This window comes from Phaenicophaeus curvirostris, chromosome Z, assembly GCF_032191515.1.
Source record: "Phaenicophaeus curvirostris isolate KB17595 chromosome Z, BPBGC_Pcur_1.0, whole genome shotgun sequence".
Lineage (NCBI taxonomy): Eukaryota > Metazoa > Chordata > Aves > Cuculiformes > Cuculidae > Phaenicophaeus > Phaenicophaeus curvirostris.
In genome coordinates, this window is record NC_091431.1 from 26271432 (window position 1) to 26297426 (window position 25995).

General features: G+C 37.2%; 1 protein-coding gene across 1 annotated transcript in view; it reads right to left on the bottom strand.

The window, feature by feature from the left end:
- Positions 1-25995, bottom strand: part of FANCC (FA complementation group C) — an 81622-nt gene that overhangs the window by 24458 nt on the left and 31169 nt on the right. The window contains exons 5-7 of the mRNA XM_069881030.1: positions 7896-8015; positions 7000-7064; positions 2020-2184 (exon numbers count right to left, since the gene is read on the bottom strand). Of these exons, the coding sequence (XP_069737131.1) occupies positions 2020-2184; positions 7000-7064; positions 7896-8015 (350 nt within the window). The remainder of the gene's footprint in view (positions 1-2019; positions 2185-6999; positions 7065-7895; positions 8016-25995) is intronic.

The window sequence follows — 25995 nt, forward strand, 5'->3', positions numbered from 1 at the left end:
TGCAGAAAAGCCTGCTTAGAAAGTGTGAGGTTCTGGATAATTTTACTGCTGTCTAAGTCAAAGCATTACCTGTCTTTGCATAGAAATAAGAAAAAGCCCCAAAAACCTCAGTATAGGTACTTAGGTCTTCAGCCCACTAACATTGAGTCGAGCCTTTTAGAACGTCATTGCCTCTTCACCTAAATCTTTCAGCTACAGCTCAGCTGAAGCATAGTGTTGTATCACCAGGAAATAAAAGACACAGTTTATTTTGAGACAACACTGTAATTTGTATGGACCAGCACAAATCAAAATACAAGAAGAGACAGCAGCACAAAAAATCCTCAAACATTTTTACAGGTATCACAGGAGTTGCAAATTAGGTTAAAACAAAAAAATAGGTAGATAACAAGAATTATGTGCCTTGGAAATTAAGTTAAGACTAAAAAAAACTAAAATTAGGCTGGAGACTACGTGCAAGTTGAAACTACAGACTGAAAACTAAAGTATCAGCAGAAAAAGATTTAACATTATTTTAGGATCTACTTTAAATGTATGTGTTTTACCATACATTTGTTTAAATCAGCCTTCAGAATTCTGATCTCCATTGAAAACCTTTATTTTTTTCCATTCAAAACTATGTAATACCTTATTTTAAAAATGTACATTTGTAGACAAGGAATATATCAACGTACGTAAAATATCAAAATGGTAAAGTAATGCTTAATTTCAAGATGCTGTTTAATTACATATCACTTAATAAATGAATTATTTAATTTTGCTTTTTGTTGCACCTTGCTTTTTGTTGTTGGTTTTGTAGTAGCATGGCAGATATTATTATGATGGGAAAAGAAACATAGACAGAGGTGTTCCAGTTCTGAGATTTAAAACCCATTTAGGAAGTAAGCGAGTCATTATCCTTCTGTGACTAAACTTGCAGACGTCCACTGGGACAACGCTGAATTCTGTAGAGCACTGCACATTCCAGTATTTAGTAACCCTATTTCCTGGAGCAGGCTTCACCCATATTCATAAGAAAAACAAGTGTTCAGAACACAATGACAAAGTTAGGGAACATGGTATTCAAATTTTAAAAAAGTGTTCAGAACACAATGATAAAGCTAGGGAACACAGAATTCAATTTTTAAATTGAGGAAAAAAATAAAATACATAATCGTCAATGGAACATCTCAGAAATTGTGATGTTGGGTACAGAGGAAGCAATTAAAACTGATTAAAAAGGAGATAAATGAATAATTGAAGTGAAGTGTTCACAAAGAACTTTCCATAGTATAAAAACTAATTGTTTATAATACAGCCCCTCAGTTACAATTTGAATAAAGAAACTCTCCAGCAAAATTAGGTTGTGCTTTCCCTGACACCTCTCCTCTTCCCTGGCATGGCCAATCCTCCTGACGTTCAGCTTCACTCAATAATATTAAACCGTTCTTTCTGCTGATTTTTGGTTTTGGTCAGTTGTTTTAACTCAGTAGTTTTTCTTCCATAGACTGATTTTATCAAAAGATTGGCTTTAGTGACAGCAAAACAAAGTTAAATTTCACAAATTGCTCCTAAGACTCATGAAAAATAATCTGCTGAAAACCAGGAGAACATAAAATCCTGAGGAACAATCTCACAAAAAAAAAAAAATAAAACCCAAAAAAAAGTAATGTGGGTCTCAAAATGTCAAATTAGGAACGATCGTACGCTTCTATGAAACGTAAATAATGTTTCAGTGAAAAGTGATCATATCTGTCACAAAATTCCTAAAATCTATTTAAGACTTTAACCTCCATTTTAGAGAAAAAGTGGGACAACATTCCAGTCAATGTTTAATGATTACACAATTTGTACATCAGTAATTAAAAATTATGCTTTGGCCTACAACCTGAGCTGTGCTATTCATCTGCAAATGAAATATTTCCCCAGATTGCAGATGTACAGTATGCAGATGCATATAAGCCTAGAAAAAAAGACATTTAATTACATTAGTAATATTTATGAAAAGTTCATAAAAATCATACACGCCGTGCTACTTACTTTAAAAAGGCATCATTTACAGCTTGCAGAAACTCAGAACTAAGAACTTCTTCTGGTAGACCTCCATGGTAAAGAAGAAGAGTTTCCAGCAACAGACTTAGATCAGGCAAGGTAACAAGAGGACGACAGAAAAGGGACACCGCATTCACATGACTGGCTGAAACTCTGAGGGAAAAAATACAGTTCAAATTTCAGAAAAGTAAAGGAAATATATTTATAAGCTGATATGGTAAAAAAAGATTAAATTAATTATAGAAGTACAAATGTAAAAGACACAACTAACTGCTGAAAATATCTTTACTGGAATGACTGTTGACATCATTACATATTGTCTGAAGAATCTTGGCTTGTATCAGAAACGGTGTGACCAGCAGGTTCAGGGAGGTTATTCTGCCCTTGTACTCAGCACTGGTGAGACCACACCTCAAATACTCTGTTCAGCTCTGGGTCCCTCGCTACAAGGATGTTGAGCCTCTGGAGCGAGTCCAGAGAAGAGCAACGAAGCTGATGACGAGGCTGGAGAACAGGCAGCTGAGAAACAGCTGAGGGAACTGGGGTTGTTTAGCCTGGAGAAGAGGAGGTTGAGGGGAGACTATTGCTCTCTAAAACAAGTGACAGGCGACAGGACAAGGAAAAATGGCCTCAAGCTCTGCCAGGAGAGGTTCAGGCCGGACATCAGAAACAAATTTTTCATGAAAAGGGTCATTGGCCACTGGAACAGGCTGCCCAGGGAGGTGGTTGAGTCACCTTCCCTGGAGGTGTTTAGAGGATGGATGGATGAGGTGCTCAGGGACATGGTTTGGTGGTTGATGGAAACGGTTGGACTCAATGATCCTGGAGGTCTTTTCCAACCTAGCAGTTCTGTGATTGTGTGAATTCAGCTCATTTATTCTTCCTTACGCTAACAGCTAGGTGCAAGAAGGAGGGGAGAAAAATAGCCAAGCTATTAGCTCATGATACAAGGAAGATACTTCAATCAGCCTCCTCTCCCTTGTAAGTTTACAGGCTATGTGGTGTTAAATACATCATAAAACTCATTTCATCCTATCAGCAGCTTTGAAGATGAATAGAAGATGAATATGAACAGGAAAGTCACACCTCTAAAAGGGAAGACACAAATTGGGTATATAGTCTATATTAAAAACATCTATCCTTATTTTCTCTTTTTTTTTAGCTTGAATATGGTCAATTTACATGCAATCAAAAGGATCTACCGGCATATTCAAATAGGATAATTTTTAAAGTATTGACAAATGACTATGATCTCTAGTTTGAGGTCAGTGGAAAGGCATAAATTACACAGTGAAAACGCAAGATCATGTCAAAAACACTGGCAATAGTAGCAGTTTTTTTTATGGTTGTAGATTTTGGCTTAATTAATTGTATTTATATCGTGTGGATAAAGATGATGACTATTCTCACTGCCTACACCTACATATGAATAAACACCCTCTCCCCACAAGGTTGTAAGGTGATTATCAAAATCTCCTCATGATCTGGAATGGAGATCTGGCCAACCTTAATTTCTTTCCCACCTACTTTCTTAGATTTCAATCCTTAGAAAACAAGGCCAAAGAAGCAATTAAAGGGCGGAAATACTATGTGCTTGGGTATATTTAAAATAGTTGTATACGAAACATGCAGTATTGCCACAGCACTGTTCGGTACCAGATCAAGGAACTAATGAAAGGAAAAATAGAATCATAGAATAACCAGGTCGGAAGAGACCCACCGGATCATCGAGTCCAACCATTCCCATCAAACACTAAACCATGCCCCTCAGCACCTTGTCCACCTGTGCCTTAAACACCTCCAGGGAAGGTGAATCAACCATCTCCCTGGGCAGCCTGTTCCAGTGCCCAATGACCCTTTCTGTGAAAAATTTTTTCCTAATGTCCAGCCTAAATCTCCCCTGGCGGAGCTTGAGGCCATTTCCTCTTGTCCTGTCCCCGTCACTTGGGAGAAGAGGCCAGCACCCTCCTCTCTACAACCTCCTTTCAGGTAGTTATAGAGAGCAATGAGGTCTCCCCTCAGCCTCCTCTTCTCCAGGCTAAACAACCCCAGCTCTCTCAGCCACTCCTCGTTAGACCTCTTCTCCAGCCCCATCACCAGCTTTGTTGCTCTTCTCTGGACTCTCTCCAGAGCCTCAACATCCTTCTTGTGGTGAGGGGCACAGAACTGAATACAGGATTTGAGGAGCAGCCTCACCAGTGCTGAGTACAAAGGGAGAATAACCTCCCGGGACCTGCTGGTCACGCCATTTCTGATACAAGCCAAGATGCCATTGGCCTTCTTGGCCACCTGGGCACACTGCTGCCTCATGTTCAGTCGCTGTCAACCAACACCCCCAGGTCCTTCTCCTCCAGGCAGCTTTCTAGACAGACTTCTCCTAGTCTGTAGCACTGCACAGGGTTGTTGTGCCCCATGTGCAGGACCCGGCACTTGGCCTCATTAAACCTCATCCCATTGGTCTCAGCCCAGTGGTCCAGCCTGTTCAGATCCCTTTGCAGAGCCTCCCTACCCTCCAGCAGATCAACACTTCCACCCAGCTTAGTGTCGTCCGCAAACTTGCTATGGGAGCCCTCAATGCCTTCATCCAGGTCATTGATAAAGACATTGAAGAGGGCAGGACCCAGCACTGAGCCCTGGGGAACCCCACTTGTCACTGGCCTCCAGCTGGATTTCACACCATTTACCACCACTCTCTGGGCCCGGCCATCCAACCAGTTTTCCACCCAGGAGAGTGTGCGCCTGGCCAGGCCAGAGGCTGACAGTTTCCCAAGCAGAATGCTGTGAGAAACTCTGTCAAAGGCTTTACTGATGTCCAGGAAAATACATCCACAGCCTTTCCCTCATCCAGCAGCTGAGTCACTTTGTCATAGAAGGCGATCAGGTTAGTTTGGCAAGACCTGCCTTTTGTGAACCCATGTTGACTGGGCCTGATCACCCAGTTCTCTTGCATGTGCTTCATGATAGCACTCAAGATCACCTGTTCCCTGACTTTCCCTGGCACTGAGGTCAGACTGACAGGCCTGTAGTTTCCTGGGTCCTCCCTGCGACCCTTCTTGCAGATGGGCACATCAGCCAGCCTCCAGTCCAGTGGAACTTCCCCAGTCTTCCAGGACTGTTGGAAGATGATGGAAAGGGGTTTGGCCAGCACATCCGCCAGCTCCTTCAATACCCTTGGATGAATCCCATCTGGCCCCATTGACTTGTGGGTGTCTAGTTGGGCTAGCAAGGCTCTGACCACCTCCTCTTGGATCATGGGAGCCTCATTTTGCTCCTCTAGCTCCTGGGTTTGTACACAGACAGAACAACTTTATTTACAATTAAAGACTGAGGCAAAGGCGGCATTAAGTACCTCAGCCTTTTCCTCATCCCCTGTTACTGTTGTTCCTTCTGCATCCAATAGGGACTGTATGGTCTCCCTAGTCCGCCTTTTATTATTTATATATTTATAGAAGGATTTTTTGTTATCTTTCACAGACTTTGCCAATCTGATTTCTAGCTGAGCCTTAGCCCTTCTGATTTTTTCTCTACACAATCTCACTTCCCTCCTGTAGTCCACCCAAGAGGCCTGTCCCCTCTTCCAAAGCCCATAAACGTTTATCTTCTTCTTGATATCACTCAAGATCTCTCTGTTCAACCAAGCTGGCTTTCTCCCCTGCCGGCTTTTTTTCCGGAACATGGGGATGGCTTTCTCCTGAGCTGCTAGGATTTCCTTTTTGAAGAGCTCCCAGCCCTCATGGGCTCCCTTGCCCTCAAGTACTGTCTCCCATGAGACTTTGCCAACCAGCCTTCTGAAGAGTTCAAAGTCTGCCCTCTGGAAATTTAATGCTACCGCCCTACTAACCACCCTCTTCACTTCACCTAGAACTGAAAACCCTATCATCTCATGATCACTTTGTCCTAGGCGTCCACCTACTGCCACATCCCCCACAAGGCCTTCTCTGTTCACAAACAGCAGGTCCAGGAGGGCACCCTCCCTTGTTGGTTCATTCACCAGCTGTGCAAGGAAGTTGTCTTCCATGCACTCCAGGAACCTCCTAGACTGCTTCCTTTCTGCTCTATTGTACTTCCAGCAGATATCAGGAAGATTGAAGTCTCCCACAAGAACGAGAGGCATCAATCTAGAGATTGACCGCAGCTGTTTATAGAAGAGCTCATCAGCTGCTTCTCCTTGGCTGGGTGGTCTGTAACAGACTCCCATCGCAAAATCTACCTTCTGGTGGGCTCCTCTGATTTTAACCCACAGGCACTCAATCTCCTCATCGCCACAATCCATCTCAACAGTGTCCAAGTCCTCCCTTACAAAGAGGGCTACCCCGCCTCCTCTCCTACCCTTCCTATCCCACCTGAAGAGTTTGTACACATTTCCGTGATGGCAATGACATCATAGGCTCCTTGCCCTACGACAGCTTCCAGCTCTTCCTTCTTATTCCCCATGCTGCGTGCATTGGTGTAAATGCACTTCAGCTGAGCCTTCAGCCCTCTTAGAGGGAACAGAGTTCATTCCCAATTGCCTGGTAACTGGAGTAGCTAGCTCATTTAAGCTCTTAAGTAGCTAGCTCATTTAAGGTTCTTTAAATGAGCATGGACAAATCTTACTATTAATACAAGTGCAAATTAATGACTATTCTCTCATATTAAACTATCGATGCCCCCCTCCCTGGAAGTGTTCAATGTCAGGTTCGATGAAGCTCTGAGCAACCTGATCTAGTAAAAGAAGTCCCTGACCACAGCAGGGGATCTGAACTAGATCTTTGAAGATCTCTTCCAACACAAACTGTTTTATGACTCTCAGATTAACTACAAACTCCTACATGAAGCGCAACTTACCAATCTTGTCCACAGCTGAAATTATCCACATATACATCCAAAACTTTCCATACAATGTTGCCCAAGTCTGTGAAAAGCTCCTCACTGAATTATAAAGACCCAAACTAAAAGATATTAAAATGATGCGTAGGTAACACCTACCTTCCCTGAATACTAAGTCCATTGCACTGATTTCCTCTGAGTTCTGTTACTAATAAAGCGACCATCTGTTAAGTAAAATAAAATAAAATAAAATAAAATAAAATAAAATATAAAAGAAATTATACATACTGCAGACAATTAGACTTTAGCTGCATGGTTTCTGTGTGACTGACATACTGTGAAGGTTAATAATCCCCTCTGTTCACTCATTTTGAGTTTATAAGTTTTAAATTATTGATTCCAAATTACAGCTGACTAGACAACTGAATAAACTGTGCTGCAATACATCGTTTTGAACACACTCTGTATACTTCCCACTTGAAAAGACGCTATACATTCTAGCACTGCTTCCCCAGGAGTTGAAGGAAAATCTTCAGAAGCACGTGGCTAATATTTTTATATGCTTTATCTAATTTAAGCCAACATATTCCAAAATATCATTCCCATTATTTTCATATACTCAATGTAAAAGACACTTTTCCTTAGATTTAGGGCTCGCCTACCATTTTAAATGAAGTATGTACATTCAAAGAAAAGATTCCAAAAGTTACCATCTAATACACAAAATACTATCTTGTGTATTATAATAATAATACAATTTAAACTTCACAAAGAAAAAAAATTAGTGACAGGACACATATTTTTGTGTTATAACACAACAGCAACAGAAATTTTGTTCTTATTAACATCTATTACAGTATAATCTAATAAAATATTATTGTTTGTCCAGAGATCTCCCACTTCAATTTTTCCCTTAAAAGGCTGTAAAAGTAACTGAGGTAACAAAAGATAAATGAGGTTCAGTTCATGTTCCTTATAAAAATGACAGCTCCATGTATGTGCTTATAAACTGGGGATTTATTATTAATAAAATATCAATTGCACAAAATACTTACATTTTTAAGTAACTGACAATAATAATCTGCTGATGTGTAGCCAAGAGTTGATATGAATGTACTGGTTTCAGCTTCATTACTTTCCCACTTAGAAGAAGAAAGGAGATGGCATAGCAAACTCTGTGAGAAATCAACAGAATGGCAATAAAAAATGTATTAGGCTAAAACATGCTGTGTAAAAGAACTGAATGCTATTGAACTGCATCTGGGGTAAGATCTTTTGATCCGTTGTGGCCATTTTATACCATCCACACACAAGATCAGGCAGTTCCCATCAACCACAAGGAAAATGCTGCAGCTGTTACAGTCAAACATGGTTTCACGGGCTACACGATTTCAGTAGTTCTGCAGTAGCAGCAGAGGACATTTGTGACAAAACCAGAGAGACTTTAGGTAGCTTTCAGCTCTCAGGGAGCCATTTCATTCTGGTGTCATCTGGATAGCAAGAGTCATGTTGCTACACAGCAAAAACCTCACTTTTAGTCTTTAACAGTACTATGATCAAGAAAAGAAAGCACAAAGTTAACACTGACTTGTCTGTATCACTCCTTCAAGCAGCCTCAGTACTTTTGATGGGATTCAGGTTCTGGCCTATTAATTTAATTTGCTTAATTTCCTCATGATCTTGAAAAGACAATGATAAAATTTTAGTTTGACATTTACTTCTCTACCATTTTCACTACAGAATGCTTTATATCACATTTAATAAAACCTTTTAAATATGGCATATAAAAGTCAAAACAATCATTTGGTGACAGATTCAGAGTAAAGTCAGATTAACACATTTGAAATACTGGTTCTGAAGGCACTTACAGAGGATTCTGAATGCAGCACTCTGGTTTCAGGCTTTTCCAGTGCTTCAGCACTACAATACTGCTGTCTTTCGGACAGATTTCACACCCCAGTATCCTCCCAACTGAGTTTATGCAAACTGACATCTTGAGCAGGTTTTTGCATCCTGCTGTCATAAATGAGCAGAGGTAGTTTTATATTGCTTATCAAATGATCTACCCTAAATTTGTTAGTTTTGTTTTCTTCTTGTCCTCTATTGCTACATGCTGATATAAAAGAAAAACTACATTCTCTTTTCAGAGATTCATTTCAGAACTTTATATATATTATTACACTTACATATATATTTATTACACTTAAAGTGTAATAAATTTATTATTTATTACACTTAAATTATTTATTATTTATTACACTTAAAGTGTAAACTAAGATATACCTCATACGGCAATAAGTATAAGAACCTTTGTAACACAGGGTCAGGAATAGCAGACATGGAAAAATACAGTCACTTAAATATATAATTAAAAGGGAAGTTCAGATAAAAGCTCTGTGATTTCCATGGTCTTTGGGGTTTCACTCTCTGTATTTTTTTTAAAAGAGGGATCTGATAAAAGATTACATACTGAAAAAACCACAAACATTTAGCCCATTATCTGCTTTCAGAAATCGAAATCAAATATTTACATATGCTTTTGTTGAACATCCTTAAGCTACTGTTTTGGAAGTCCTGGAATCAGATGTATTTCCTGTATTCCATGTTTGTTTAATGTGAGAGAGAAGATACAATCAGTAGAAACACACCTGATGCCTAGGAAAATTCATTACTATCAAAATATATAACAAACATTTGGGACAGCTTATTCATTGTACTTTTGTTTAAGATTATTTTACTACCTTGCAGACATAAGTTAAATGCCTAAATAACCTTTCCTTTCATTGTAAACCTTTTTTCCTACATAGCCCTCAACAAGAGAAACTGCTGTTTTACCACCATCTGGTGACTTCCCTAAAACTAAGAAGAAAGGAAAATGCTGTGGCAACAGTTTCAAATAAATCATTTAAATGCAACTTTTGCACTCTTAAGAAAAAGATATAAAATGGGAATTTTCAAAATGTACAAGTATCTGCCAAAAGTGAAGGCCAAAATCTATTAACACTGTACAGTTTCTAAACATCCCTTAATGAATTTGTTAATGTGGAAACTTATATACTTATTTTCCTTTGCAACTATTACTAACATTAGAATTCGTTTTCAGAACACTATCACGTATACAGACAAGTAGTCCCTACAAAATAGTACAATTTGCATACTAGAAGGCAATATTGGATAAGAATGCAAGTAGGAAACAAAATAAAGACTTAGCAACAACAAACTACTTTTGCTAGAGGTAAGGATGGGGCTTGAAAAGTACAAGGTTTTTTGGATTGCTCAATGAAAGACTTAAGAAAGCTTCACAATAGAGAAGAACAAACATAAGAAGCTGTGAAAAGGATCTGACGGGTTCACATGGCAGGTAGCAGCTTAATAAGGGGGAATGTTAAAAACCAGTAACACTACAAAATGTACTATCTAGTGAGCGTCTCTATAATCAGAACTTAACTAAGGATAAAACTAATCAACCACTCTATATGTGAAGAGAAATTTCAAAATTACTTTCCTGCTAGCCTTGTGTAAAACTCATCGTTAATCAATAGAGGAAAAGGCAAGACTATACATTATCAGTCTGCATACAGCCTGCAAGATTTGCCTGGGGTTTTTTTGTTTACTTAGTTGTTTCACTGTTGTTGTTTTTTTTTTTAATTTTCCTTTTCTGAGCATTTTATTACATCCGTGCTAGGATTTTACAGATCACTTCAGTCTTTTTTTTGGAACATACAAAATCTCTGAACGCCAGGAAGTAGGAAAGGGAAAGTTAGGTAAGGAGATCCTGTAGTCAAGATTAAAGGAGGTATTTAGGTATGTATGAAACAATGGTTTGTATTAAAGGTGAAGAACACTTAGAATTCAGCTCTGTCTTAGATATTTCATTTTGCAGATGCTATTGCCAGTGCAAAGCCTAAGACATAACTACATGCAACAAAGGTAAGAAATTTTGGAACCATAATATAAAGCATTTATCTTTTAAGACTTTCTTTGGTCCAAAACAAGTCCAGAAACGTTTTCTTTCTAGAAAACTTAGCTCATATACTGCACATTCTTCTTTTACTACTAATGATAATTCTTTTCCTACTATATATTGCGTTAGCAGAGCGCTGTCTGAAAGAAAACATTGGCTACTCACTTTCACACTTGATGAATGGACTGTTAGATGTCTAGGGAATTGGCTAGATGGCCGTGTCCGAAGAGTTACAGTCAACAGCTCAATGTCTATGTGGAAACCAGTAACAAGTGGTGTCCTTCAAGGGTACATATTGGGACCAATACTATTTAGCATCTTTAGCAGTGAGATGGGACTGAGTGGGAACAATGGGATTGAGTGCACACTCAGTAAATCTGCAGATAACATCAAACTATGTGGTACTGCTGATTAGTTTGAGGGAAGAGATGCCATCCACAGGGACCCTGACAAGCTTGAGAAGTGGGCCTGTGTGAAGCTCATGAAGTTCAACAAGGCCAAGCGCAAGGTCCTGTTTCTGAGTTAGGGCGATCCTCAATACCAACACAGACTAGGGGAAGAATGTATTTCAGGGAGTCCTGCAGAGAAGGACTTGAGGGTACTGGTGGATGAAAAACGGGACATGAGCCAGAAATGCTCACTTGCAGCCCAGAAGGGCTGAGACACTGGAACAGGTTGTCCAGAGAAGTTGTAAATGCCCCTTGGAAGTCTTCAAGGTCGGGCTGGAGTGGGACTACATGACACACGAAGGTCCCTTCCAACCCAAACCATTCCATGATTTTATGGTTTGTGTAAGCCAAAGTTTTCCTTGAAAAAAAGATGCTTTCAGCTGTTCTAGCTGAAATCTGTTCTAGCATAGCCCTCTTGTAACAGTACACTGCTTTGTAAGTATACAAATAGTGCAGAAGGGATAGCATAATGGCCAGAAATAAAGCCTATTCCTAATAATCTCCAGTTAAAGACATTTTTTTCATATAATTTTTCTAGCCACTTAGCAGATAAGCTGGATTAAGCAAACTCAGCTGTTGTTAAAAACATAATTTTCCAGTCAATACATGGAAAGGTAAAATAAGCAAACCATTCCAAGAGATAAACTCTAAGGAGACAAACTATCTTAGAACAAAAAGATTAGGAGGTAATTATTTTCTTATTATATTTGTCCATCCACTTTCTTTCTATATTTCATTAACTTGATCATCAAAAATACAATGTGAACCAGGAATGGCCATTTTTTAAGTAAATAGCACAGAAAAATGTTTGATTTACCTCAAGCTTCTGAGTTTACAAATTTAAATTCCAGTAATTTTCAAATATAAAGGGGCTGTATCGGTAGTTATTTCACAACGTACTGCAGAACTTGTTTAGAACAGGTTTGAGGTCAAGTATAAAACAATACGCCAATTCCTCCTTTCTCTTTCAAAATCGAATCTTTCAGAAAATATTATAAAGAAATCTAGAAGGTTTCAGGAGATTGTCTTACAAATGTTCTTACAAGATGCTACAGAAATACTAGTAATAGGTTCCATTCTTGCATTATGAAGCTCACAAAAAGCATTGTGGAAAAGAAAAAATATTTTATACAGACACAGTGAGGATTTATGAGGTGAGAGAGATCAGTAATTTGAGAATCATGACTTTTAAGGGATGGTTTCAAACCCAATACAAGACATCCAAGAATATAATGTGAAAGTTATCAATACTTAATGCATTCCTTTATTGATGATCTCAGTCCTAGCTTACTCCAGCAAAGATGACAATTTGAGATCTATTTAAGTTATTTCTGGCAGTAAATCCATTACCACTCATTGTCTAATCGACAAATGCCATATTCTACAAGCCAAAAAAGTGGATCAGTCTGTAGCAGAAGTGCGGCATTCAGAAGGAAAAATAACAAGGTGCAATGATTCTGGAAAATAAACGGCAGTCAGGCATACTGTGTTATCTGAAATTACTTCTTTCTTGATTTCCCTTACCATTGATTAAGTAGGAAGGAGGAAGGAAATCACCTTGGTTCTACTTGCAAGAGAATTCATCTGTCCCCATGGCCTTGGATTAAATCTGCAACATAATCTCATTCAGCCCGAAATGGAATTAACAAATTTTCATAGACCCCTCACAGTGATCAACTTCCTTGAACAACCTTGACAGTGGCTTTACTTTACCGATGCAATTTACAGTGAGTAACACTATGGCTAACACAATTTAACATCCACTGCTGCACAGAGATTTCTAATCTATTTAACAGGCATATAATCCTAGAGGTATTTCCATAGACATATAAAATCATTTATTTTATCAGCATAAATGCAGTGCTTCATATTTACCAGATTTTGTCACAGAGGAGGCCTGATTTAAGACTAACTTTTCTGACTTATAGATCAACTATTTGGCTGTCCCATATTAATTCACTCAGGGAAAGTGGAAGGAATGAGAATAGAGCCAGAACTGAAGACTTCTGAGAATACAAATGGAGAAAACAAGCCACTGTGTTCCCTGGTTAACATCCACCTCTATCTAAAGCAACTGGAAAACATTTCCCACATATCACTTTTCAGTTAAAATAAGCTAACTCTTTTGGTAATCTTCTTTAAGTAATGAAAGCTAATTTCCATGAAGTTTGTTTCTAGGGGACAACCATTTTTTGTAGAACATGCGTCTACGAAATTCTGGAAATTCTTTTCCTCGTGCAGATTTTGCGCCTCCACAGAGTCAGTACAGCACTGGGCAGATACCAATTCAGCCAGTGTCCACAACTCCAGAAAGAGGGAAGGAGGTGTTTTATTCTTCTGATACCAAGCAGGCATCCAAAAGCTCAGAAGCCTTCTCCTCCTTCTTTCTGTAAGAGGAAATATCTTCCTGCCCATATGGATGGGAAAAAATATAGAAACCTAAATTAAAGACCAAATTACCTCTGAAATTAGACATCAAAACATAAATACACTTGACTTTTCTTCCAGGACCACATGACTAGTTTTATGCTTGTAACTGTATTTATGTAGACACTATCCTGGAACTTAGTACACAGTTTCAAAGACATTCCAGGGAAACCAGATAGATTTATTTCTGGAAACTTCTCAACACAGCCTCTCCTAAGTGTTTGTGATTCTGAATGTCCTCAGAAGCAGATGTGAAAATCAACAGGAGCAATATATTCTGGAGAGAGAAAATGGATGCTTTCACTGGGATGAGCCATTCACACCTGATGCTGATTAGGTCCTCCTATTGACACTACATGGCTCATTTTGCCAATCTGGATGAGTCATTCAAATTGACAGGTAGAGCAGGATGGAACAGAAGGATATATCATTTATCCTGAAAGGTATTTCTCTTTAGCATATTATCCTTAGAACACAAACTGTCATTATCTTTTGAGAAGAGATCATTAGTGACATTTCGCTGAAAACTATTATCTATGTGAATTTGTTGGAATTTGTACAACACTGATATTCAAGCATAAATTTCTAAAATCTTGTCAAGTAACAGGCTTATTTCTGACCTTTCCATCTGCTTTGACAGGAACCAGATTTCCTCAGCTCTGCTAAGAAAAAGCAGATATAGTAAGTAAAACTACATCTTATTCAGAGGAAACACTGGAAATAAGTGCTATTTCCTCTTCGGATTTTATCAGATCTTAGAATGAGTACTTGTACGGCAATGATTTCAAGCGTCTGTACATCAATTCAGTTCTTAAGTGTTCCTTGTACAGTCAGATTGCCCACTGCTTTCAACAAAAGGTCTAGAAGGCAAGAGGTGATTTTTTTTTTCCAACATGGCTTTAAAAATACTTCAAAATCAAATACAAGTTTAATGACAAATTAGATAATATGATTTCCAATCATTAAAGAAAATAAAAATGTTATATAATAGATACTATTTCTTTCTTTAAATAAGTAGGATTCTAACATCCCAAATTACTTTCTAAATTATTTAAACATACTCCTCATGAAGCAATATATACACATTGCTCTGATGTATTTAAACAGAAATTAATTTGTTTGTTTGCTAGCCTTCAACAGCTCAGTCCAAATCAAATTCTTGCAGATATTTTTAGTAATACTTCCTTAGAAATCTGAAGGCTTAAGAGTTTTATTGTGTCCCATACCATCTAGATTAAATGATTGACAAAAACCCACAAACAGGTAAGCTATTTTTAGGACCTTTATACTAAGAAATAAACAGCCAGTTATGGAGAATTGTAGTGGCTATGTCTGCAAATTACAAAGCAGTGTGCTCAGTCAGAGACTGTCTCAACACTAACCATTTATGAAATCAATTCTGTGAGTAGGATGCTGACATTACACAATCCGTATTATTTCCACACATTTATCCAATTATAACAAAGTCTGTGACTTCTAATTTTGCTTACAAGACCTCCTGCTCACTTGCTCCTTAGTTCCAGGAAAAGGCTGAAAACTCATTTTCCACAAACCAAAACCAAAATGTAAAATGAAATAAAGTAGTAAAACATCATACAAATATAAACACAATGCTATTTTCAAAATACTGTCTTATTCCAAACAATTTCATTTTCTCCACATTTTATAAAAATATCAGTGCACAAATTAGGGTAAATTATATGGCATATATTGTTAACACCTTAATTATTATCACTATGTCAGAGTGTATTTTATAAGCTCGTAAGAAAATGTATTTTAACTACTTACCATTGATAATCAAATTTCTGCTTTAAAATTAAAATTGGTTAAAATAGTTTCAAATAGACAAAATGTTATACTATGTGCACACATATATTTCAATGATTAGCTAGTCAACACAGCCTCTCACTTTACCAAACTCAGTCTATTTCCAGTAACCACTCAGACATATTGCACAAAGAAATCACTTCAGTTTCAACTAAGAAGGCTTAGAATATTTTTCAGTAATTTACTGGATCAGGGCCAAAGTGCCGAAGCATAGAGTGGGGAGGGTTTTCTTCTTGTATTTCTTTCTGACATTTACTGTCAGAAACTTCTTTTGTTTCAGCACAGTTTATAGATACATGCATTTATGGGATGGTTTTCATTAGCTAGATTCTATACCAGCATAGTAAATAAAATTGCTGGCTTCAATTAGATGTTTATGATATACTGAAGCTTCTCAGCTTTCTTCTTATTCACTTGGAATGACAATCAGACATCTGCTTATATCTAAATTTCCAGTGATTGCCATGAAATACTATTTGATTGTAAACAAATTATTCTGCTAAACACTCCTACAGAAACAAGGATCCTGTCATTCAACCATGAGATCAAATCACAGAAAATCTATAGATAAATTACTAGACTGAGTTAATATTACTTCAGAGTTAAAAAATAATAATAATCAAGGAATTCTTTAACAACATTCATGTTGGCAGATACACAGACTTCAATGCTTTTCACATAATCCCAGACAGGAAACCCTTGGTTCTATACAGTCCTCTACACTGCATCTGATGCAACAGAGCCCTTCACTTTGTTCTGTCCATGAAGCATGTAAGCAGGCTAACCTTCAGTCAGTCTGCAATAAAATTACTCATGTGCTCTTACATTAAGACAATTTTGTTAACTTTGCTTCAACAATCATAACTGGAATTTGCTTTTTTAAAAAAATAATCATGTCAAAAATACATAAAAGGCCCATGAAAACCTACTAGAAAAATTTACCTCAAAAAACTCAAACCAAAGCCCTTTCAGGCACATATACTTTTTCTTTATAAATTAATGTACGCTACAGATTTTGTTAATCTTGATGAAACACACAGCTTTTTAAAAATACTAGGCTCATATTCAATCCCTCTTTTTAAAAATGGAAGAAAAATATTATACACTCCCATTCAATTCAAAATGAACCTAGTCATAATTTCCAAATGATATGGACAAAAAGTTACAAGAAAGGAGCAGGGGGAAGCTGCACTGTTGCTCTTCCACCAGTTCAGGCTCACTTAACTTCTGTGAAACTAGCATAGGAAAAACATGTTGCTCTACTACTGTGGCTAAGACCACACAACTTTTTAATGGATGAGATCCAAAGCCTAAGCTCCATCTGCAAATCACTAACAAAACCCCTGGAAATCATAAGAAAGAAACTAAAGAATTGTGGAGTTGGCAAGCTTTGAGTCTACTCTTGGCCTCAGACAGGAAAAGCAGTTTCAAATCTCCTTTTCTTTCTCCTCTCTCTTTAAGAAACACCCACCTAGAAAGTGCTATTACTCTTTGTATTGAAAAAGGGGAGACTTTTGCTGCTGAAATAAAACACACATTTACACTAACTTACAAAAGGAAATTCAATAGCTTTACCAGAGTCAACCGTAAATCTTTTCTTTTTTTTTTTTTAAAAGCCTTCTTGTTTAACTAGCCAGAGATTTAGAATTAATTTCCTTCTTCCCTCCACAGTTTTCAAAAGCCAAAATGCCAGCTTCCCACAGAAGAATTCCTTAAATCCACAAAAAAATTTTGTGGAAAAGAAGTATGAATAAATTTAAGATCAGAAAGAGTGGATGCATCATAAAATTATTTTACTTTTAGTTTAAATCTGTGAGTTGAATAATTTATAGAAAAAAAGATAATCCAAACCTTATGCTCTTTTCAATGAATATATGCACACAACGTCAGGTTTTTATACTTCTAATCAGTACATATTGCAAATACCCAAAGACCACCTAATCTAGGATGATATTCAGGAGAAATTACTTTTCATCACTTAATTTTGGACTTTATAAGTATCAAGCTGTTAAAAATCTATAAGGGAGAAAAAAGTTCACTGAACATTTCAGCAAAAAAAGCACCAAATACACCTATAATGGTGACGCAACAACTGTGGGTCATTAATTATACTAGGTTGAGCAAAAGTATTCCATGAGATTTTCTTCAAATAGAGATCTCTTTTTGACTGTCAGTAACAAATCATTATTCTTCACTACAGCCACCTGGCACTACTAAAATGCTCAGAGAAATGGCAGCTGGCTAGCAAACTGGGACGCTTGCTGTTAGAACTCAAGCAGCCTTGCAGGAAAGCAGAAGCCTTAAGTTTCTTGACTTTGTTCTTTCAGATACTTAGTTTTTGTCTATTTTGACCCAGCACCCAAGAAATTATCTATATCCACGTTAGCTTGGCATAGGTAAAGTAGTACCCATTTGAAAAAAAATTAAGAGGTCTATTTTACCCCAGCCTACTCGTATCATCATACTATTTTTAACCAGAAGAATATGGCAATACTTGCAAATTTGCAAACATGGCAAATTCTCTTACATTCTACCAATGTAATCATCTATAGGTGAGTAGACAAGGTCCAGATCAGCTTAGAACATTGATTCACAAAGGGGCTACTGAGAAGGCTAACTATTTAGATGTATAATCTTCAACAGGTTAGAAATGACCAAGAACTCCTGCTATTTGACTTTCCAAAAACTGAAATCAAAACAACAACAACACTGCTACCAGTGAAGTCAGTAAAACTTCAGGACAACAAGCATCAGAAACGGATTAACTGCTGTGTGTGAAAACCTATCTTCATTCTTAAATGTTCTCTCACTAAGTTAAAAAAAGCCAGCCTCAATCTCTTCTTTCATGAATATTTCTTAACATCTCCAACAACTCTCCTGTCCTTAATGAATAAAACTGCTTTAGAACACATTCCAATTCTTACTGTAATCTTCCCCCTACCACAAAAATGACCCACTCTAACCATACCTAAGAATCTTGCTTTTTATCTTAGTAGAGGCAGAACTGTATATCAGCAAGCTTAAACGGCACATATGTCAAGTCTTAAGCAAAATTACTGGGCGCAGTGGGTTTCCCTGGGTGTGTTCCCAGTGTAGTCACACACACTTCAACAGCTGGTGCAGCTGAACAGAAGTGTTAAACAATGCTACTGAAATCACTCCATGGTTGGTCCACGTTTTGTTTATGCACAGGGCACTCGCACCAGCCACATGAATAAAGTGGGCCAGCAGCTCTGAGGAGAGTGTTTCTTTTTCCACGTTGGTACCTGGACACAAACAAATCACACAAAGCACGGAGAAAAGCGCCTTTATCGCTCATTACTACCTTGGGACAGCAAACAGACTTGGGTCCCAAAACTCAGTTTTTACCAGTAATTTAAAAGCTGAAAGGTATCATCTCACTTTAGGAGTTCATTAAATCATTGATCTCTAATTAATGATGTCAGAATTAAGAGTGTCTTTTGCTTTCTGTTTTCATTTAGACTAAAACTGATATTCAGCTACCATCTACCCAGTGAAAGTTTACATACTCAGTTCCACATATGCTTAAAGACAACGTAAAAACTCATCTATCAAAATATATCCTTTCATGCCATTATACTTACATAATGGAATTATAATGTCTGTCCTCAACTGCAGCTGATTTACGTGTTCCAAAAAGGCCTGTAAATGCTGTGTAAGTATTTGCACGACACCTAGCTTAGCCATGTACATCTGTTTCACAAAACTCAAGATTTCAGATAAGTATGTGTCAAACATTAAGGAGGTTAAATCAGCATCCAACGCAGTAAACTGGCTGCCAGGTGAAAGAAAAAAAAAAAAAAGCAGCTCCTCTTCAGGAAAAGTGCTGTGCTAATGGCTAAATTGACACTAAGACATTTTAGAGAAAAAGTAAAACAACATTGAGCATCTAAGCAAAAAAAATTGGCAGAATGAAAACAAAGATGAAAGGCTTTTAAAAAGGATTAAATATTACACAGCACTTAATGTAAGTGCAGGGGTTACTTCTCATCGCCAAAAACCAAGAAAATATTCAGGTTTTAAAGCAGTACATATTTTAACAAAACAAAAACTCAATCAAACAGTTTTTTGAGGAGTATATATATATATCACATTACATACTATTTACTTAATTAGAACTGCTTTGGTAAAAGCATGACCTGTATGGCTGTGGCTGACAGAAGCAAGCAGCCAAAACAAGGAGTGAAGGGAAGCTATACTTTCTGAAAATTAAAACCCCTTAAAAGTCTGTGGAATGCTGTTTACTTCAGCTCTGTTTTACAACCACTGCTGCACAGAGAAGGGATTGACTGAAATGTCTGCAGCCCATGGCCACCCACACTATGGGAAGCACTATGATTAAAGAAAGAGCTACGTTCTTCTATCTGCCAGCAAAGCCTGCTCCATGCTGTAATTATTATACTTGCAGTCTTCTTATAATTTATTGCATCTGTTGCGGCAAGTCCTCTTACATTGTCCAACAAGAAAACCATTGAACAGGAATAGCAAGTAATTTTTAATGTACACAAATGGCTTTAAAAAATAGATACTTTAAATACTTCTCTTTTAAGTTTATGAAAACATTTTGCCTTATAGTATAGTCAGTGCCATAGTGAAAGGATGTTTAAACAACTTATCAGAAGACATATCCTGACATTCCATGCTTCAGACTCATATCTTTATACTGATCTAAGTCATTGCTTTAGATCTTTAAAGCACAAAAACTATGTGAATTGTGGATCAGACATGTATCTAGAAAGCACTAAAATATTACAATTCCATCCGTCACCTTGTTAAGTGGTTACACAGATTGAATATTTTCAATGATTTAAATGCATTACAGTTTTTCCCTTTCTCTTTAGGAGTGTTTAATATTCCACAGAAATAGTAACTTTTGAAACAATAAAGTAAGCCTTAAATCTCAAAATAAGTAGCAGTTCTTTCAGCAGAAAATTTTATTTCAAATTCTGATCTCTGTAATAAGTAGAAAAAAGTTCAAAACTTATATTCCAAGCATTCTCCTGGTGTTGTTTGGAGCTCTATCACACAAAATTAAGCAGTACAGTGTTGTTGTTGGAAGCACAACACATAGTTGTTATTACACTCTTCCCTACCAAATTCATGAGGCAGTCTGTACCGTTTTAAGAATTTTTGCCAGAAGCTGGCTGCACAGACGCTCCTGTGAAAAGCAGATTGTCTACTGGCTATAAATATGAAGTGTTACACTAACCAGTGTGCCATCACCTAGCAAGTGAGGGAAGAAGGATGTACCAAAAGCAAGGCTGAACAAAAAAAATCTAGGACTGGGTAAAAGCCCATTCATCTCCACCCACTCCAGACCACTTCCTGAGGAAACGTCTTTAGTCCCTCTTTGATATAAACCTTTGATTAGAAGAAAGGGTAAATTCCACTTACAATGACTGAGAAAAAGTGCCACAAAGGCCCCTGAAAGACCAGGGAAAAATACACAAAATATTAATACGCAAAGTATAAACAAGACGCATACTTTAATCACCATCAGATGTCTTTCATCTGAAGGAATACTCCACAGTCTTTGCAGTGATCAAAGATCCCGATTATTTGCACAGGTTACAGAAGGAATGACAACTCCTCTTTTCCAAAAACACACAAAAAGCCGTAAGATCCCTAAAACCACAAGAGTGACTCTCAGAAAGTGATTAAGTAACTTTGAAGTACTTTGGCCTCCAGAAGACTTAACATTTTCCATTTCTCTCTTGGATGCATGCCTCCTGGAACAGACCTCCCTCTTCCCACAACTGCTAGGGAAAATGAGATACCCCTGGTCCATACATCCCCTTCTAATTATTTTATATTTTACATTTTACCTATGGCGAAATATCACACTGATGCTATTACAAAGATAAGAAATAGTTTTAAAGCAACTAGTTATTTATCTTATTCTGAATACTACTTTAGCTAGTGTTCTCCCCTTAAAAGGGTGAAACAACAAAAACAAGTTTCAAATGTTGCATATGTACTAAAACCTATGTTCTGCAACACAGACTTTCTCCTCTAACTTCCTTAATACCAAATAGCAGGTGAAGTATGTTCATAATTTCAACTCAAATATCTCAGTTCAGCTTTTAATCTCCCTCTTTCAAAACCGTCTAGATAAGAAGGAAAAAACCATGTCTTTCAGTACAACCTCTAGCAATTCTTAAGACTTTTAACAGACATATTACACATATGTGTCATTAATACAGTATTCTTATCTTATAACGACAACATTTATTCTAAATCCAACATAGTTTTAACATTTTTCTGCTTCAAATGGTCTTGGAGCCCATTTGCCCCTGTGGAATGACAAATGACAAATTATTTAGACTCTTCCTAACCTAATAAGGCAGACTAGAGAACAGATCTCAAAGTTCACAGTAATTTGTGCATGCAGTATCTTCTTAGTGTTAGCTTAAATTTCCAACTCCTAGAAAAATGTGAGATTGTAGATTTGCTTTTATAAAGACTGTCATAATTCCATTGTACAAGTTACACCTTCATGTATAAAATTATGAATGTTTTAAGGCTGGTAAATACAGAGAGAGATGAAAAGATGGAACATAGTCTCCTCAAACCACAATGATCCAATTTAAATTAAATCAAGATTTTAAGCAAGAATAGTAAAAAACAGCCACAAAAAAGTTCTTTCTTGATGGCTACACTCTCCATTATGTAATTCCTTTTCTTCCAAAAAAGACCCAGAATACAGTGCAGTTGCAGTTCTTCGAGATGTGCTGGCATGCAGGTATCTATTCCATCAGAAGTGCATTCAAGGAATGTTTTGCAAAAAGAGCATATCATAACCTGCCCTACCATGTCGTAAATGCGTGAACCTAGAAGGGTAGTATACACTGTAATAAATTAAATTCAAACAAGAAAAAGGTTGGTCAGGAAGTTACTGGATGTTTTAACAGACAGTAGCTCTTCAGGTTGTAAAGTGATAATCTCTCATTTTTGAGTATGCAAATTCATACTGTGTGAAAAATCAGTGTAGGAGCCAATCTTGGAGTTGTCTGAGAGAAAGACATTCTGCTAAGGACAGTATTGTTTCAGGGCGCCTCCAAGGTCACCTGTCATTTGGTGACAATATGAACAGAACTTCTAGCAATCACCTCACACATTCTGGAATAAGGCCAGTGTGCCTGGATCCTTTGAATACTTTTGCGCTCCCATATCCCAACAGATTTCACCATCTTTATGGATATCTTCAGGTAAGCACTATGATGTGTTTACTTCAGCAACTAAAATAAATCAAAAGGGGAGAATAATAGAAGTGTTTCTTTTTATAAAAATCTAGATGTGAAAAAACATTAAACATGAGTTTTGGAGAAAACAGCCAAGTGAATCTGAGTGAAATATACATACAGGAACTGTGGATGGGCCCAAAGAGATCAAGACACACAAACACTAAATAAGCACTGATTCTGGGAAAAAAAAAAAAAAAAAAGAGAGTGAAGGAGAAGGTCTATCAGCCTCTGACCAACAGATGAGGAACAGAAAAAAATCAAGATGTAGATAAGTTCTGGGCAAAAGGATCTCTTGTTCATTTCTAAGCCAAAATCCTCAGTCTCCAACTCATAATCTTATATCATAAAGATACCTTCATAAAATAAATGATAAATGACAAGACAAGTGGTTTTGATGATTTACAGTATGAACTACTGCCCCGCTCAGAGAAGATTGTGTTTTATCTTTCTTTTTACTCAGGCAAAATACTTTTAAAATGTTATCCAACATCACCTGGTTAGGATGATCGGCAGAGAGGGAATACAAAGAACCCAGAATTCACAAATGTTGATATGCAAACTTCTCTTGACAGGAGAACGAAAATGTTAAAACTGTTCACTGACTGTAAAATTGCCTGCACAAAACTAGCTCACTGTAATGATCATCCATAATTGAAGAGGCAAAAGTAAAATCAGCCCCTTGGACAGATGTTAAAGGATTCACCATCACAGGAGAAAGGATGTTTCTGGACGCAGAAGGAATGAGTGGATTAGATATTGAGAAACCAATTGTTCATTTGAAGCTTAAAAGACCCCAGCGTGAAGTCTTGGGTAAAAAGTAAAGGCATCTAACAAGCCTTCAGGTGAGATTCTAGTCTGAGTGTACGGAGACAAGTCCTTACTAGTGGGAAAGCAGTCATGAAAGAACTATGCTAATGGACACCAAATCAGTCCTTAAGTTTCCCTATTACTTCAACCAAGCGTATCAAAGGAGAATATATTTTGCATTGTTTACCTTAAGAACCACCATGATCAAAATCTATGATGTGTATGTGAACCTGTGCTGCTGAGACACTTTTGCATAGCGAGTTGTCTTGACAGGAGAGAATAAATCTCCTGAGACACTCTCTCACAGGAGGAAGACTTTCACAAAAACTACTGGTATTAAGCAAAGTCAAATAGCTGATCATACGCATGACCTATTATGAAGCACTCAGACCAAGAGAGTGTTCATAAGCAAATTTGAGATTGGACTTTGAAATTCTGTCTATGTAGCAGAAGAAACCTGTTCCATTACAAAACAGAGTAGTCAACCTCTCTCTTATTTATTTGAGCAGTCCCTAATGGTACATATTACCCATCTAATCAGATGGAATCAAGTCATCTAGAGCCCTTGGGTAGAGCTCTTATTTATCAATTAGACCAAGTAGAGAATGTTGGATGGAGAGCATTTTCTGATTCCACCTTTGAGGGACTTGGAAAGTGTCTGGAGAGTACATAAAGCACCTCACTGCCACAGTCTTTCTTCGCCATAAGATGCTTCTTTGATCTACCGGATTACTTCCAGTTTCAGCAAGTTTATATTATATCATATCACGACATCCCAACATCAGTTTATTCTTGATGTCTAATAAATGCACTCACCTTTGTGTTTCAAACATGAAATCAATAAACTTGGCTTTGGCCATATGGGAGAAACATACTGTGACCCTGGGGCAGAAAAAAAGTCACGCATGATAATCCATCCCATTTCCTCACTAAAAAGTCCCTTCTATCGTCACCTGTAGACAGATTGTCCAGTGACTTCTTATGTACAAGCAGTAACTGAAAGATACAGGAAGATTAGCCTAGCTGCCTAAGCCTTCCTATGCAAAGTTTTAGATTCTATATTCCTAGGTCTACTAATTCACATCCACACAAACCTCACATTGTATCAATCGCAAGTAATTAATAAAAAAAAAAATCATTAGTGTGGCATACCTCAAAAAAAGCCTACTTATTTGTGGCCTACTAATATGCTATAGAGAAGAGTAATGTAAGCATTATACAAAAACTGAATATGCTACAGCTATAAAAAATAAGCCAATAGGGAAACCCACTTTATTAAATACAGCATCTTATAGGGAGCTTATCTACGGGAAATTGAGCAATAATCAAAGTACTTTTATTCTTCTAAAACGTAAGTAAACCTATGTCTACTCAGCTTTAGTGGAGTCTCACTTAAGCCTTAGCTTGGATTTGCAGGCCAAGTTATTTCAGCTTTTGAAATAAGCCTTAACCTATTTCTTTGTATCATGTCATATTAATTTTAGACCAGTCTAAAACATCTCTGTCAAAAATAATAAGTACTCTAACAAACTCTAGGTTTATGATACAAATAGCAGAATTTTCTGATTTTAACTTTCGTGACTGCACTGACATCACCTCTGTGTTTTTGCACAGACAGTCAAAAGATCTGAGTTTTTTTTCTTAAATTGGTGCCTTCTGTAACTCTTTTCATGAACTGCACAGATGCTCATTAAACAGTTTTGCACAATAATACACTCGTAAAGATGGCTCAGGTAGGTTGATTAAATGCATAAACTGCATTTTGAAGACTTTTCATACAGTCCCTCCACACATACAATTTTCCCTTCGTACAATCTGTCTTGGTATACACTTCTCCACAGGTATGATACATCTATGCAAAGGTTTTTTCAGTTTGTTTTCTTTTTTCATTTAACTCAGAAGTTCTGCTTCTTTCAAAAATGGCCTGGAGCTTCTGACCATGTTATCTTATTGTTGGGTTTGGGTATTTTTTCCCAGATTCACAGGACTCTGTTTTTAAAAAACATGTTGCTGCAGCCTTGTAAGACAAATTGACTGCTATAACAATCCAAATAGCAGCCAAGGAGTTTTCTGAATGGAGAGTGCTGAACTCAAAAAAATTTGCTCTGTTTTTCTAAGAGCAGCTGCTAAGCCCTGATATTAAAGTAAGCTTAGTATCCAGTACCAATCAGAAATGTCACTCGTGTCATTATCAGATGCTATCTTTTAAAATATTTAATCCAGTAATCTTGCAGGGGTTTTGGCTTTGGTTAGTTTTGTACATGGGCAATAAATGTACCACTCAGTTGTTCTTCAGAATAGCCAGCCTTCAGGAAAGAGTCAAGGAATATTTAAACCTCTTCAGTTTTATTCTGCATTTTCAGTATTACTCTTCTAAACTGGAAGACTTATTTTAATTTTTGTTTGCTATCCTAGC